The sequence below is a fragment of the Danio rerio genome, chromosome 25 (genome assembly GCF_052040795.2).
Source record: "Danio rerio strain M-AB ecotype USA chromosome 25, GRCz13ab, whole genome shotgun sequence".
NCBI lineage: Eukaryota > Metazoa > Chordata > Actinopteri > Cypriniformes > Danionidae > Danio > Danio rerio.
This window is the reverse complement of record NC_141045.1, coordinates 6,041,679-6,059,576: the sequence shown is the minus strand read 5'-3', so window position 1 is coordinate 6,059,576 and position 17,898 is coordinate 6,041,679. Positions and strand designations below refer to the sequence as shown.

General features: G+C 36.5%; 1 protein-coding gene and 1 long non-coding RNA gene across 4 annotated transcripts in view; one reads left to right on the top strand and one right to left on the bottom strand.

Annotated features, from left to right (window-relative positions):
• Positions 1-5,800, top strand: part of shisal1b (shisa like 1b) — an 85,519-nt gene extending 79,719 nt beyond the window's left edge. For both annotated transcript variants that reach the window (XM_087311651.1, XM_087311650.1), the window contains exon 5: positions 4,791-5,800. In XM_087311651.1, the coding sequence (XP_087167777.1) occupies position 4,791 (1 nt within the window). In that variant the 3' untranslated portion in view covers positions 4,792-5,800. The remainder of the gene's footprint in view (positions 1-4,790) is intronic.
• LOC137489320 (uncharacterized) lies at positions 830-17,851 on the bottom strand. 2 transcript variants are annotated; one of them, XR_015526091.1, is made up of 4 exons: positions 17,453-17,851; positions 15,492-15,662; positions 11,105-11,159; positions 830-2,210 (listed from the first exon to the last, which is right to left on the bottom strand). It is a non-coding gene; the product is annotated as an uncharacterized LOC137489320 (long non-coding RNA). The 2 variants fall into 2 exon arrangements; XR_015526092.1 differs by having other exon boundaries at positions 950-2,210; positions 11,118-11,159; positions 17,453-17,689.
• Between the last annotated feature and the right edge of the window lie 47 nt (positions 17,852-17,898).

Here is a 17,898-nt window from a genome sequence, read left to right as displayed (position 1 = left end):
GTTTTACACTGAAAAACAATATAGTATTTGCGAATAGAATGTGCCGGTCTGGTGTGTGATGTCACATGTGATGAAACGCGCATTCAAATCATTTTTTAACTACAGAAGGTCACATGAGTATCCTATGGAGTCAATCTAGGGCCACATATACTTGCAAAATAAAAGAAAGTTTTGCAAACAAAAAATTAAGTATTGACCAAAGATAAATAAATGAATGCAAATCTCCAAAAATCGCAAATCAAAAATAAATTGACTTTGCTAACAAAAATTAAAAACTGCGAAGGGAAAATTATGTTTTAAGAAATAAAATTAAAATTTGCAAACAAAAAGAAAAAATTAAAAATCAAGCAGTGCAAAAAAAAAAAAAACTAAAATATCTGCAATGAAAAAAAACTACATATATTTGCAAAACATTTTTTATAGCATTGCCTTTACAAAACCCGCCAGTCAATTGCAATGTTTATTTTGACTAGCTTTTTAGTCAACTGTAAGGTTGCGATGCTGATTTGACTTTGTGCTTCAAGGTTTTTTCGTGTTTCACTTTGTGGTCCTGATTTGACAAGGGGGCGGAGTCAAGGAAACTTGGGCGTTTACGGAAGGCTGGACCTGCCTCAATTTAAGCAATGTCATCACCTGGAGACACTATCATTGAGATGGTTTTACAGCTCAGTAGGTCCTGTAGTAGGTTAGTTAAAAACAGATTAAAATGAGCGTTGCAATTGACTGGACGGGTTTTGTAAAGGCATAAAATATATATAGTTTTTTTTTATAGCAAATATTTTATTTATTTATTTATTTATTTTTTTTGCAGTTCTTTTTTTGTTTGTTTGCAAATTGAATTTTTATTTCTCAAAACTTTTTTTTTTCCTTTGCAGTTTTCAATTACTGTTATAAAAACTAATTTTTTTTCTAAAAAATTAATTTTTGCTTTTTTTTATATTTTTTGTTTGCAAAACTTTCTTTTATTTTGCAAGTATACTTGGCCCTAGATTGACTCCATAGTATCATTCACTAAACTACACTGTTACCACTTTCTTGTATAATCTACATTATCTTACTGTGAGCAGTTTGCCAGTGACTTACTGTAAATTAAATTACAGCAACAATACTGTATTTACATTTACACCACCATTTATCTTACTCTATGTCTTTACAGAATTGTATGTATATCTTTGCTGTAAAATATACAGTAATTTTCACAATGCAACTTTAACATACAGTAACATACCGCATAATTGTCCTACAGTAAAATACAGTTCATATTACAGTTAGTGTTTATTTACAAAATCGTTAACAGTGTGCATACATTGTATATATACATCTGTTGTTGTGTGGCCTTCTTTCTGGCTCTCTCTCTCTCAAACACACAAACGCACAAGTGCATGCACACACACATACATAAACACAAACACTACATCCGTATGTTTAAATAGCCATCAAACAACACAAAGGCTTTAGGATTTACTCCCAAAATTGCTTTCTTTTTCAAACAAGATACAGCAGGCTTTGAGGGTAAACTCTAGTTTCTCTTGTTTCCTTTAAATAAATTAGAGATCAATGCTTCTCGAGGTCAAAAAATGTATAATGTATTAATGTTTAAATTTGTGTATTTTAACAGCAAAACAATAAAAGAATTGTTGTTAATCAGTAGTTTTAGACTCAAAAATCTGAATTTTTGACAAACAAATGCACCCCAAGCAATGCATTTCAGATTCAGAAAAATGTAGACATCGCCCTCTAGTGGACTCATCATCTGAAACGTGCAACAAAATGTACCCATTTGACATTTTGCTGTAGGCTGAGGCATGTATTTCTAGTAAGTCTGGGTTTTATTTTTTTGCATTCTCCTTTCAGGTGTTTCTGCACATCTAACACCTGTTTAGTTCTACATCTTGTCCATTTTAACCTCTAAAAATTCTAGAAGCATTAAAAAATCTTGGATTTCAATTAAATGGCTTCTTTCTCTCTAAATGGACAGTAATTAGTATGATAGTGTAACGTCTGATAGTGTAAGACTAAGATATGTGCATCTGTTCGTGATGAATTGTTAAATAATGAAATGAAGACAGCCTCCAGTCAGGTGGCTTGTCCAGGTCTTGCCCAATTAATCCTGAAACGGCGTGCAACACAGTGGGATAATTATCTGTCAGATGGGTGATCCTGCGACAGAGCAGACAGGAGGGCAGGAAGACGCATTTTCACACCATTATCTGCCAAAGATGAACCAGAAGTGAAAAAAAAGAATAACTGTTAATATTTTTATTATTTATATAATTATTTATGATGTGTAATATGTCATTATATGGATGTTAGTTTTTATTATCAAAATTAAGAATTTGTGTGTGTGTATGTGTGTGTACGTGTTTTTGTGACATATCAGGACACAGATCTGTATAATGACATGGGTATGACACAGTTATTACAAAAAGGAGGTGAAATATGAGGACATTGGTGACGTCCTCATTTCTCAAAATGCATATAAATCCTACAGGATGAGTTTAATCAGAGAGTAAACCTGCACACAGTCTCCTGTGATGGTTGGGTTAAGGGGTGGGGTGGGGTGAGGGCAATAAAATATACGGTTTGGACAGTATAAAATGAATGGAAACCTATGTAATGTCCCTACTTTTCACAAAAACAAACATGTGTGTATGAGCGTGTGTAAAATATTTTTATCCACTAAACATATTTATTCATTCATGCATATGTTTTATGCAGCGGATGCCCTTCCAGCTGCAACCCAACATTGGAAAACACCCATGCACACTTTTTCAAACACACATACACTACAGCCAATTTGGCTTATTCAATTCACCTATAGCGCATGTGCTTGGACTGTGGGGGAAACCGGAGCCCCTGGAGGAAACCCACAAAAACACAGGGAGAGCATGCAAACTCCACACAGAAATGCCAACTGACCCAGCGGGGCCAGCGACCAGCTCGAACCAGCAACCTTCTGGCTGTGAGGTGATCGTGCTGCCCACTGTGCCACTGTGACGTCCATATTTATTTATTTTTTTATTTATTAATAACCAGAATGGAATGTAAATTAGGATAAGGTTTCATATTTCCATGATATTTAACAAAATAAACAGATTAAATCTATTAAAGACAAAAACATTTTTATTTTCACATAAAGCTGATTATATAATTAACATAACACTTTAATTTAAATATTTATTATAATATTATATTTTTTCTACTCTTAAACTAATGGCGATGCAGTGGCACAGTGGTTAGCACTGTCGCCTCACAGCAAGAAGGTCGCTGGTTCGAGCCTCGGCTGGGTCAGTTAGCGTTTCTGTGTGGAGTTTGCATGATCTGTGGCGACCCCGGATTAATAAAGGGACTAAGCTGAATAGAAAATGAATGAATGAAATACTTTTAAACTAATGAAATAATCTGTAATATAATAATTAAATTAAATAATTAGGGTTTTTTTTTGTAAAAATTACTGTTTGTTAGTATAGATTGCTTATAAGTATTAATTTATTTATTATCCTTTCAGCCTAGTCCCTTTATTAATCTGGCATTGCCACAACGGAATGAACCGCCAACTTATCCAGCATATGTTTTACGCAGTGATTGCAATCCATCACTGGGAAACATCCATACACACTCATTTACACACACACACACATACACACATACACTACGGACAATTTAGCCCACCCTATTCACCTATACCACTTGTTTTTGGACTTGTGGGGGAAACCGGAACACCCGAAGGGAACCCACGCAAACACAGGAAGAGAATGTAAACTCCACACTGAAATGCCAACTGACCCAGCCGAGTTTTAAATCAGCGACTTTCTTGCTGTGAGCCGATTGTGCTACCCACTGCGCCTAATAATAAATGTATTACATTTAATAGTCAGTTGGCATTTCTGTTTGGAGTTTGCATGTTCTCCCTGATGGTTTCCTTCGGTTTCCCCCTCAGTTCAAAGACATGCGCTATAGGTGAATTGGGTAAGCTAAAATTGACCATAGTGTATGTGTGTAAAAGAGTGTGGGTATGGTTATTTCCCAGTGATGAGTTACCGCTAGAATGGCATCCGCTGCATAGAACATATGCTGGATAAGTTGGCGGTTCATTCCGCTGTAGCGACCCCAGATTAATAAGGGGACTAAGGCGAAAAGAAAATTGAATGAATGAATAAATATTGTTTTATTGATTAAAAAATTACTTATTAACTCAACCACTAAACTATGTTGTCATTGTTGCTTAGCTCATTGACTCACTGTAAGGGATTTCGATGGCATGTGTGTGTATTTGTGTGTGTGTGTGGGTGTGTGTGTGTGTGTGTGTGTTTGTTTCTCTGTGTTTGTTCTTGAAAGGTTCAATAAAATACAAAAATAAATAAATAAATAACTTCCAGTAATATTTTCTGAAGAGGTTGAGATGTGTTCATTTAGAGGTTAATTAAACTATCACTAATGTAATCTGAATTGAACTCAGAACTACAATGTAATACAAAGTAACTTGATGTACAAATTTATCCCCTGGAAAAGTATTTATAATGGCAGTACTTTATTATTTAATTATTTTGTTTTATTTTTCGTATTTTATTTTAATATTTATATATTTTCTTTTTTTATTATTGATTCCCTCATCTGTAATGGGTTAAATTGTTGGGGAAGGGGTGGTTCTGAATTTTTTTTTTTTTTCGTAAAATCTTAAATAAAAAGTTAAAAAATAAATAAATAAATAAATAACTTATTAATCAATGATGCATAACCTAACCATTATTTTGCTCTATCTAATTCTTTATGCGTTTTTTTTTTAACAGAGACTGACCATAGGACAGACCACTGCGAGGATGTGCATAATGGGAAACGTAGTACATGCCTTTGCCACATGGACCTACATGTCACAGAGGCCCGTTTGCCACAAATCTCAAAAAGCACAAACTTCAAACCCCTCGACTAACCAAGAACCTCAAAACAGGAGAGTCTGAAAGAAACTGAGAAACAGAAACTCCAGATTGTGGACCAAACTGGACTTCAATGGACACTGAATTACCGCAGGACGTATCTGGAGGATCTATGTAGCTGTTTCTTTCATGACACTTCTGGATTAAACTCTTTGTAACTGTGCAGTTTATTTATTTGTAGTCAAGGGGAAAGCACTGAGCGATAAATGAAGTCGTCAAATATGATTTCAAAGATCCAAGCACTCTCAAGAACTGAAATGACCTTTTCCAAGTAAATATCAAAACTCACACGTCGTGGATGGTTTCGCAGTAAAGATGTCAAATGAAATAGTGCAGTGAATGTTGTTGTTTTTTTTTTTGTTTTTTTTTACTGCTGTTGTGCTTTTGACATTTTCTCATTTGTAAGAATCAGTGAGGTAGCAAACTGTGCTTTTTATTCCCCCCGTTTGTCTCCTTCGCTGAAGACCTCATTGTGTGTGTTTCGTCAGGTTGTTCTGAGACCTCAGAGGAGGTTTTGTTCAGCGGTTATTATTGATATTGAGCAGAGTTGATTTAGAGTTTAGTTTTTGAGTAAACTGCCGAAATGAAATAATAAAAAAAAACATGATTTCACACTCCTGGAACATGATGAAGCACAGACTTTCATTTTTAAAAAGGTCAGCAAAATGATGGGGGGGGGGGGGGTTTAAAAATGGACTGACTTTGTAAGAAAGTCTGTTGAAATGAAGCCGAGTTTCCATTCAACTTAATTTAGCCAAGTAGAATGTGTTCCTTGATTATTGTCCTTGTTTATTCTGAATCAGCCACTCAAATGGTAGCAATTAAGCTCACACATTCTCATCAGCCAATAAAGTGCATTAATCCCGCCCACTGCTTCTGAAAATATTTTTCCCATTCATTTTCCCATAAGGATTATGAAAATGTCTTATAAGCTTGAAACAAACCAGCAGAAATGAGAGATACATTACAAACTTTGGATGGATGGATGGATGGATGGATGGATGGATGGACGGACGGACGGATGGATGGATGGATGGATGGATGGATTTATGGATGGATGGATTTATGGATGGACGGATGGATGGATTGATGGATGGATGGACAGATGGATGGATGGACGGATGGATGGACTTTGACATTCATTTATGGATGATGGATGAATGAATTGGAATTGACATCTAATGATGGATAGTTGCAAAGATTGGATTTGAAATGCATTGATGAATGAATGAATGGATGGGATTTGACATTCATTGATGGATGGATGGATGGATGGATGGATGGATGGATGGATGGATGGATGGATGGATGGATGGATAGATAGATTAGATTTGACATTCATTGATGAATAGATGGATGAATGAATTGGATTTTACATTTATTGATTGATAGATGGATTCGATTTGACATTCATTGATGGATGGATGCATGAATGGATGGATAGATAGATGGATGGATGGATTGGATTTGACATTCATTTATGAATGATGAATGAATGAATTGGAATTGACATTTATTGATGGATGGATGGACAGATGGATAGATGGATGGATGGATGGATGGACAGATTGGATTTGACATTCATTTATGGATGATGGATGAATGAATTGGAATTTACATTTATTAAAGGATGGATGACTGGATGGATTGATGGACAAATTGGATTTGACTTTCATTGATGGATAGATTAGATTTGACATTCATTGATGGTTGGATGGATAGATGGATGGATGGATGGATGGATGGATGGATGGATGAATGGAAGGATAGATGGATGGACTGGATTTGAAATTCATTGATGAACGGACAGACAGACAGATATATAAATAAAGTTGCTGGTTGTTTCTGTATAAAATATACAATTAAAGTTTAGTGCAAAATATTCATATACAAAATTACAAATATAAAGAGTTTTCAGTATTATTCATAAAGACAGAACTAAATATATTGTTGGTCACTCTTTATTTTAAAGTACAAATCTCAGTATTAATAAGCACTGACTTTTGCAATTCATTAATTTGGTGCATATTAATAGTTGTTTATATAGTAGGTACTGGTGGGATTAGAGATGTAGAATAAGATCGTGCAGAATATGTACTTTATAAGTATGAATACACAGCCAATATTTTAATAGGTAATAATCTACAAGCTAATAGTGAGAATTGTTACATAAACTAAGGTGTTGCCATCTTTTTATTGCACTTATCTCGCTTTAGCTCTCTGATTAGTAAATTCTCTGCACTGCATCATGGGTAATGTAGTTTTTTTTTTTTGCAGGAATTCCACTTTTAAGCAATTACTTTAATAACAAGTTTAATTAAAGTTAAACAGATGGGTTCAACATAACGCTCATACAATTAAAATTAACCTCTGAGCTTACAACAGGTCTGTCTTTAAAGGTTTATCAGTGATTATTAAAAAGTAAATAATGTACTCTATCATGTCATATAAATAATAAAAAAGAACAGTTTAATTAAAAAAATGACAAAACTAAGGAACACCCACTTGGCTAATTTTCAAGGGTTATTTACAGGAAAGGCTGTCCAGTTTTGGATTGAGGTGTGTTTCAAGCAATACGTTTTGAACATGTCTATTGTTTGGATTTCATGGTGCAGTTTTTGTCAGACAGGAGCCCAATTAGTCAAACAGGAGATCGAGACATTGCCATCTTTAGACTCGCGTAACGGGTGGTTCAGAAACAAGCTCAAGGTGGATTTGATCAGTTGAGATTACAGGACGCAGAGTCGTGATCTCTGGTTTCAGCAGGTGTGAGTTTAATTCTGGTGTCATTTGGCAGGAGGATGGACTGTGATTCATCATGTCTATTCTGCAGCATATGGAAAACTCTGCTGAAAATTGTTTGTGTATTTCTAGGTCTGCCCACAGATTTCTGCTAAATTTGCTCATCATTTGCAAAGCTCGTACCGTGGTGTGTTTGTTTACTAAGAATGCTGGTTAAACACTCAGTTAAACACACAGTTTGATTTTTTTTTTGTAACTTCTGCAAAAGTCATCCAAATTTGTTTTCCACACAATTACCACAGATTTTGTGCAGGCATTGCTAAATATGTCCAGAAATCTCCTATGAAATCAAAAATAATGAAATTATATTGTAATCTACATGATGATAGGCGATATTACATATGATAATGGTAATGATTTTTAAAGTAAGAATTCACACAATTTACTACATGCTTTAATTAAGATATTATTTGTATGATTTATATTATTGTTGTTATTAAGATATTAACTGTTTATTAGCACTTACTAAGTGTTTATTAATCTACATCCCTAACCAATACCTAAACCCAACTACTCCCATACTAATTATTAATAAGCAGCTAATTAGTAGTTTATTGAGTTACAAAGGAGGTTGCACACCAGATGCCACACTTGCAGTGCCATGCATTTTAGAATTCTGAGCATAGATTTCTATCAGGGTGCGCACACCGGCGCCGCAAGTCGGCGGCTGTCCGCGGTGCCCAGCTACGACTCAGGACACTGTTCATATTTCTGCTGCGCCACAGAGCGCCATCTGAATAGTTTCATATTAAATACCATGGGAATGTGCACATCTGTTGTGCGATACTTCCAACGATCAGGTGCGCGCTGTGTCATAGCGCTGAGCGGCGCATCCGGTGCGCGACCTGCTAAAGTCTCAGCTAATGGTTTGTTAATAGTGTGAACTCTATAATAAAAAAAATGTCCGAAATCTGTATATTTTTAATAGGTGTAATGGTGAAATTTTATTTTGATGTACAATTTACGCTATTCGTAACCCATTAACTAAGACTTTTAGCTCAATTCATTACTAATTAGCTGCTAATTAATAGTTAGTAAGGTGATCATTGTGTTTACAGTTGGTATTGGGAGTGATTGAAGATAGATGGATGGATGGATGGATGGATGGATGGATGGATGGATGGATGGATGGATGGATGGATGGACGGATGGATGGAAAGTTGATATTTGTGTTTACGTTGGTATTGGGAGTGATTGTAGATAGATAGATAGATAGATAGATAGATAGATAGATAGATGGATAGATGGATAGATAGATAGATAGATAGATAGATAGATAGATAGATAGATAGATAGATAGATAGATAGATAGATAGATAGATAGATAGATAGATAGATAGATAGATGGATGGAAAGTTGATATTTGTGTTTACGTTGGTATTGGGAGTGATTGTAGATAGATAGATAGATAGATAGATAGATAGATAGATAGATAGATAGATAGATAGATAGATAGATAGATAGATAGATAGATAGATAGATAGATAGATAGATAGATAGATAGATAGATAGAGAGATGGATGGATGGATGGATGGATGGATGGATGGATGGATGGATGGATGGATGGATGGATGGATGGATGGATGGATGGATGGATGGATGGATGGATGGATGGATGGATGGATGGATGGTAAGGTGATATTTGTGTTTACGTTGGTATTGGGAGTGATTGAAGATAGATAGATAGACAGACAGATAGGCATGATAGATAGGCATGATAGATAGATAGATAGATAGATAGATAGATAGATAGATAGATAGATAGATAGATAGATAGATAGATAGATAGATAGATAGATAGATAGATAGATAGATAGATAGATAGATAGATAGATAGAGTGATAGATAGATAGATAGATAGATAGATAGATAGATAGATAGATAGATAGATAGATAGATAGATAGATAGATAGATAGATAGATAGATAGATAGATAGATAGATAGATAGATAGATAGATAGATAGATAGATAGATAGATAGATAGATAGATAGATAGATAGATAGATAGATAGATAGATAGATAGATAGATAGATAGATAGATAGATAGATAGATAGATAGATAGATAGAGTGATATTTGTGTTTACAGTTGGTTTGGGCTATATGTACACAAACTTTTTAATTTTCAGCCAGGCAGCCCAAGGGCTTCCGGTGAAAAAAAAATTGTCATGTTTAAGATCTGATTTCTTTAAAAATTTGTGATCTTCACTGTCTGTTAGATAAAGAATATGAAGTGGGTCTCAGAACGGACAAGAAACACTACAATAAAATCCATTTCCCCCTGCCATGTCTTTAAAATCCGACAGTATTTTACCCCAGTATTTTCCATGGAATTTCTGTGATAGTCTGTTGCTAATGATGGTGTTAGTGGTTACAGCGGTATTGAAACTCGTTTTACGCTTCAACTAAATGAATGCTTAAGTCTATTTAACTGAATTTATTGTAATTACATTACAACATAAATGCTGTAAAAACAACCTTGTGAAATTGAAAATGGTAACATTAAGCTTTCACCGGAAGTTTATCGTTGGCTTTAAAACTCTAGCTGTGCATAGAGCCCATTGGGTAGGATTGGGGATGTAGAATAAGATCATACTTCATAAGTACTAATAAACAGTTCATATCTTAATAGTTAATAGTGTGAATCGTTGGTGGTATAATTATTACCAATGAATTCTTACTTATTACAACACAGTCAAGCTTTTATATTATAACATTAAAAAACTAATGAACATAAATCAAAGGCAATAAATGCTATCATTATGTTTTCAATAAATTTAAGTTAAAGAAAATGTAGGTTGACTTTATTTACACATCAGAGTTTTTGAATTCAGATTTCTTTTTTTTTTTTTTACAAAAATAAAAATGATTGGCGTTTTGCTCAGTTACCACTAATAGTCAAATTAGTATTAAAAAAGCTTTACAAAAAAAATTTCCCAAGCTAAATTTCTTTCTTTCCTTCCTTTTGATGTTATTTGCCATGTTTGTGACCCGTGCTAATAATCAGCTAGAATCCAAGAACAGCGCCGTTTAAGAGTGTCACATCCAAATGGTGGCACTTGCTGATTGCTAGTCATGCTAAATGATTGGACTGAACTCGTATATCAGGGATCAACATGCACTTGTTGGGTTTTGAAACAACCTGTTGCCACTTTTCAGAAGTCATTTCTCGACCTTCATTCAACCTGATGGAAAAGTGGAAAGCCTCCATTCCTGTAATTGCATCCGTGGCACTATGTGAGCTTGAACTGAAGGCTGAACTTTCAAGAAGTCACCAATGGGAAGCCATCCCTTGTACTATAAATTACAGTCATTACCTAAAGAGTCAAACACTTTCTCTGCATTAACATAAAAACAGTTGCCTTACTGTCAATCCTCACCGGTCTGTATGGCTTTGTGGTGTGTACATCACAACAGGTGATCTGGTAACACACACAAAAAAAAACACAATTCATTGTTAATTCGAGTATGTACAATGTAGCATTATGTTACTTTGTTCAATTTGTACGGTACAGGGAAAAATTAAACTTTTAAAAAGTTTACAGTTGGGTTGTGTGTTGTTCTTACCAGTTTGTGTTCGTCACGAAAAAAAATGAGGTTTCAGTCTTATTTATTTAGAGCAGTGGTTCTCAAACTGTGGTACTTCTAGTGGTACGCAGAAGAATTGCTAATCGCTAATTAAACTAATAAAAGAATAAAACGAACGCACTTTTAACCATTTGACGCGTACGATGATACTGAGGGCCTACTCACACTATGCTATCCGAACCGTGCCCAGGCCCGTTTCCCGGATTGTTTGAGAAGTGTGAGTGCGCTGAATCGGGTTCACTTCGCCGGCCCTGGCCCGGTTAAAAGAGGATGGGCCTGAGCGCGGGTCTCTTGGACTTTGGCACGGTACGTTTGTAGTGTGAGTGCAAAACGCACCAAAGCCCGAAACAGAAAGCGAGACGTGACTTTTAAGGCACTGTTTCATATGGATTTATTAATAATTCTTACAATGAACGCAAACTGCCGTAGTTTATTAAAAACGCAAACCCCTCACTGAACGACAGCTGCATGCCTTCAGCAGACCTCCTCATTCCTGCAGCACGAGGGCTTTATGATTGTTTATGAGCGGAAAAAGTGGCGGATCTGTTCGGGGAAATATCTGACTGCGTGTCACCGCATCCCTAAGGACTGTTTGGCAAAATATTTGACGGCATATCAAACGACTGAAACGATATAACTAGAGAAATCTCCACTGCACTGCTGAGTGAGAGCGCTTCTGACCATCGCATCATCGATGACCTAAGCGTGCCCAGGCGAATAGTGTTAGTGCGGGCCGTCGGGGGAGACGGGAGGGGGGGACAAGGGTGCTTTGGCCCGGTTTGAAGCAACTGTACATAGTGTGAGTACAGCATGAGACTCATGTGATCAGACAGCATTGGCTGTTCCCTAAAAATTAATCTGCTTGATGCAGAGGAAGAGGCGTGCGGCACTTGCGGAACAGATACACGCCAGTGAAGCCATTTTGCGATCAAGTCCTGTTGTGTTAAAATATGTGCTCGTAGTTGTGTAAAATAATGTGCATTTTCTATATAGACATTTATTTGTTTTGTGACGCAGCGTGGCTTTCGGTTTAGGTTGTGACCTCAGATTTAACCTAATTAATTTAGATGTGATTCTAATGGCGCGAGACTTAGAACAATAGACCCAAGCAACTATGCCATACTTGAAGCTTAGAGGAAGAATATAGTTAAAGTTAGTATCCGTGTGCACAGATGGAGAATCGCAAACATCCGGATATTCAGAGATAGGTTTCAGGCCTCCTTCATATGTGGAAATAAATCAGATTTAAGTCAGATTTGTGACAATGCGACTATCATGTAAACAGGCAGATCAGATTTATTGAGGCATTCCGTTTTGAACGTCATTAAACTTGCGACAATGTGGTGCTTCTCTGCGGTTTAATGACGTAGAAGTAAGAGCGTGTGTTGAGACACTGACACGGTAAACAAAAACAACAAAGGAAACATGGAGGAGGAAAGTGGTCAGTCTCCACAATTTGCTCCCACCAGATCTGATCTCTCCCATACCTACAAATTCCTCTGAATGGTGGAAGACACCATATATAAACCATAGACGCAAGTTGCGACGACGGCCCTTTCCCTCCCCCTCGTCCTCAAAATCATTTTAAAGTTGGGCGAACTTCGCAAATTTCGCAGAGCTAAAAGCAAGACAATTTCTTCCATCGTGGCTAGTGTGGCGCAAAAGCTAGAACCCGACTTTATGCATGTGCAAAATCGTAAATTGTATACCAATTGTAAACACATAACTCGGATATGGATCACAATTTAAAAAGAACGTGTAAACGGACAGGCAAAAAAATCAGATATAGCCAACAAATCCGAATTGGGCATCAAGACCTGACAGTGTAAACGGAGCCAAAGACTCCATGCAAACGTGGGTTGCCAGATTGACGATACCAACAGATGCAAGTGTGCCTGGCGATCAAGTCTTAAGCCATGGTCACACTAGGGATTGATGATAGACTGCGCGCGACATGTCTGAAGAGTAAGGAGGGATCTGGGGCTGATAAGGGTACGTGACTTATTTTAGGACCGGGAGGGAGACGCAAGATTTCCAGGAGATTATCACTCGTTTTCGGGCATTATGAGTCCCACAAATGCATAGAGACTCCCGGAACTTCTGTGAGACTTGGGATGTCTGAATATCACGTTTAACAACTGTAGTGAAACGCGATCCAGCAGTACAACCTTGATAAAGACGTGCACTGCTCTCTGTCTCTGGAGCTCTGAGAGAGAAGCGCGTGGCTGTGTGTGCGGGCTCTGCAGTAAGCACTACTTGTGTCTGTGTGTGTGTGTGTGTGTTTGTGTGTGGTCACGTCATGTGCGTTTTCAGCGGACGGAGGGCTGTTCAGAAATGCTAAGTAAAACACGGTGTGGATGTGGATCATTTTCGTTCTAAAATGCAATTTTAACACTAAGACGTTTTAGTATGCCCCAAATTTTAGTATGTAAAATGTTTCAGCATACCAAAAAGGTTTTAGTATGGTATGTGTTTATGCAAGTGAGACAAGTGTGGTGCTAATCGACAAGAGAAGGCACCAATAATGGTCCATACACCATTCTAATCAACCAATACAACTGTTTATTGCTGGTACACACAGCTGATATCAATTATCACAATAATATTCAATAATCATGAATCATACTCATGAACATCATTAATCGAAATACAACAAAATTGCATAAAAGGCTTATAATGCGAAATAAAGATGAGGTTACATGAATAAAAGATAGATAATGAAAACTTCAAGCAATTTGATACAAGTATATACAACCTCAGAGACGTGCCATCATTTTCCTCTTCAAAGACTGGGGAGCCCGTTGCAGTCACATTGGAAAACCAACACGTGTGTCCGAGAATGCCGGGCGATGCGCGCTTATCCCACGGCTGAGCTTCCAATGTTTCAGCAAGAAACCCTCACCTTTATAGTCAAAATTTGGGTGCTGGCCAAAGGTTGGCCTAATAGGTAAGAGAGAAGCGGAGTTGATCAGGCCCACCTCCTCTCTCAGCTAGTTGCACATTATTTCTGATTGCAAAGCACTAATTTGAGGTTTGTAGTGTCAGCATGATTATCTAGAGTCAATATTCTACCTCCTGAAATTTGGAGAAAGTTAACCTTAAGGTCCGGAGAGCCTTCTCTGTTTATTTGGTCATGCCTAAGTGTCAATATTTTACCACATGAAATTTGGAGAAAGGTGTGAAGTTAACCTTAAGGTCATGAGACCCTTCTCTGTTCATTTGGTTGTTTGTTGAGCGCAACAGAAGAAAAAACAAAAAATATCTCATTTGTTACAGACGTATTAGTGTAAACAGGGCCTGAGTGTGTATTTTTTGCGAGCTGGATTGTGAAGGGGGCGGGGCAGAGCATCGGCGATGCCGGCTCAGCATCGTGTCGTCTATTGGCCATCGGCGATGAACGATGGCATCGTCTATCGGCCTAACCCTTATATCAACTGTTTTAAACCATTCCTGAGCGCCGTGTTAGGTTTTTTTAGGTGCAAATATGCCTAATGCGTGAATGACCAGTTTTCACCTCAAAATGTTCACCACATGCGCATTATTCCTTTTTTAAGATGTTCATGGTGATGTTTATGTTCACCATCTCATTTAGGGAAACTCCTGAGGTAAGTACGTCAAATATCTGAACTTTTATAATATATATATATATATATATATATATATATATATATATATATATATATATATATATATATATATATATACTTCTGGGACTTCTAGAGCGAGATCGGTGCTCAAGTCTGCATCAGTGCGTCCTCGATATCAAGATCACATCCGGGAAGTTTCAGGCGTCCTCCGTACTTGCGGTCTTGAGTATTGAAACTAAACTTTGGCAGCTGATGATGACGTTACACGAGAACACAAAGACGAAAGACCACTGAAAAACGCATATTGATAAACAGCCATAATGTGAGAATTTAACTGAAAACAAACAGAAAGTGGATTTTCAGATTTCAATTAAAGATTATAATTAAAAAATCGATTATTTTTTTCTTAATGACATGCACAGATTAATTGTTCACCGCAAAAATAGCAATGTAAGGTAACAAAATCATTTGGTTAGTTTGATTTAATTTGTACTTTAAGCGATTTAAACTTTTGTATGGCACAGGAAACAAAAGTGTAACATTTAGAAAGTTTACATGTTGTTTATGTGTTGTTCTTACCAGATTTTTTGTGTTTGTCTCCAGCGGTGACTCAGTCATCTCGTTCGCCTCAGGGCTGAAATGATGAGACATCAGCAGGGGGTTTTCAATCGGCGTCTCTATTCATTTTAGACCATTCGTCGTCTTTAGTGAACCCCAGATCATCAGGGTCCCATCGCCGCAGGTCATTAGCTGGCATGGAGTGAACACAAACCCAACTGGTCATGGACTGTGATGTTTTGTAGCCTATTTACCCATATAATCAGAGCGCTGTTGACAGGGTCTCGTCTGGTTGCTCGGGGTCATTACGTAGGATGTTTTTGAAGATATTAATGTGAGAATCTAGACATTTCGTCTGTATGTCTGTCCAACCCACCTACACTTCTCTATTGCAATCTGCTTTCTCACTGCCGGCCTACAGATTCCATTCATTTTTATGACACCAACACCCACAGCAAGGGATAAGAAAGACTGAAAAATTGCAGTTATGAATATAAACGAATAACAAATGGGCGTTGGGATGAAAAATGTCAGCCTCTTATGCGTTTTCTGCTCTGTAATGGCAATGGGAAAAAATTACCCAAGGGCAATTCACCATTAAAACGCCATCAGAGCATCCATCCGCCTGCACCTCAAATCCTAGCCCTTTCGCTGAGAGGAGACTCTCTTAAAACGCCTATAATGCTTTTGCCATTTAGATTAAATGGAAGTCATTCACCGTATCCAATTTGGGAGAACACACATTAAGGAAATTAAATTACGAGGGTGGATGGTGGGGTAGTCTGAATGAGAGATGCCCTTTACTGTTGACGTCAAGAATAAGAGCTTTAGCTTCTCTAAAGTTTGGAAATAAAGTGAATGTGTCTCTGGCATTTATCCACAATCTAATCAAAGCACTTCAGATTTATCAAAATTTAACAACAGGATTAAGCTTTTAGCAAAGATTTAGTTATTTAAAAAGGTTATAGTTATCTAACAAATTTAATTTTAATTAATTTTCAAAATTATAAGGCGAATCACACAACCGACACATGTAAGTCATACTTTAAGTCCTGAAGAAAAGCAAGACAACTATTGAACATTGTTATACATGACACTTTTATAAGTCTGAATGAGTGATGCCCTTTACTGCTGACATCAAGAATAAGAGCTTTAGCTTCAATAAAGTTTGGAAATAAAGTGAATATGTCACTGGCATTTATCCACAATCTAATCAAAGCACTTAGATTTATCAATATTTAACAACAGAATTACGTTTTAGCAAAGATTTTACAGTTATCCAACGGGTGTTGGGAACAGAATGATTTCCTTAGGTAAAATATTATTGCAACAAGTTTAATTTAATTTATTAAAATGTCAACATACACACAACCACACACATGTAACTCATATTTTATGTACTCAAAAAAAGCTGGATTTCTGTTCAACACTGTTTGTATGTGACATTTTAACAAGCTTGGACAAGAGATGCTCTTTAATGTTATGAGTTCAACAATGTGAACTGGAGATTGTTTGAAATTCAATGCATACATCCATGCAAGTATATGGGTTTGTTCATAAATAATAATAAAAAAATTTAAATCGTTAACTAATAGTTTATTGCTCCAGCAAACTACATGTACTTGTTCACATTCTGTTCCCAACATTTATCGAAATAAGACAATTTAACCTTTTTAAAAAAAGCTTTTATTGCTCTAACAAGCTATTAGCCCACTTTCTAATAAAAGCATACATGTTAATCCAGATACAACCAATACAATTACGACTTTAGTTATGGTTTTGTTACTAGCATTATGCAAACGGACTATCCTGAGTTTATTGATCGTCACGTGACAATGTTTACAAGTGACTTTAATGACGTTTTTCTGGTTGCAACTTTATTTGGAGGATGTGCAGTTTCCATCGAGCTGTATTTGATCTTTTTGCAACTTATATTACGTTTTTACTGCTACTTAACCGGCTATTTAAACCGAAAGACTTACCTGAGCTAACATACGTTGTCCTCATCCAGTTGACGTCTTTCCGCGAATAAAACTCGCTCTTAAATAGTCGAGTTCATACGTTTCAGTAAGTTGTACTGAACTGCCTAAACTTGTATTTTGACGTTTATTCCCGTTTTTCCGTAACTATTACTAAAAACGATGGTAAATTCGCGCGCCTAGCTGCGTAAACTGATGGCCGAGTCAGATTTTGCGGTCTGTCATGTGGCAATAAAGCGTGCCAAAATGACGCTTATTGTCTTTTTTATTTTATTGGTAATTATTTTTATCAATATAAACTGATTCATTTTATTGCTGTAGCTCATAACATTAAATATATATATATATGCTAATAAAATAACATTTCTCCTCAAGTGACTCAATTTAGTCATACACAAACACACTTGACTCCAACATACACAACTGTGACCTTGCTTTAAGATAGATTT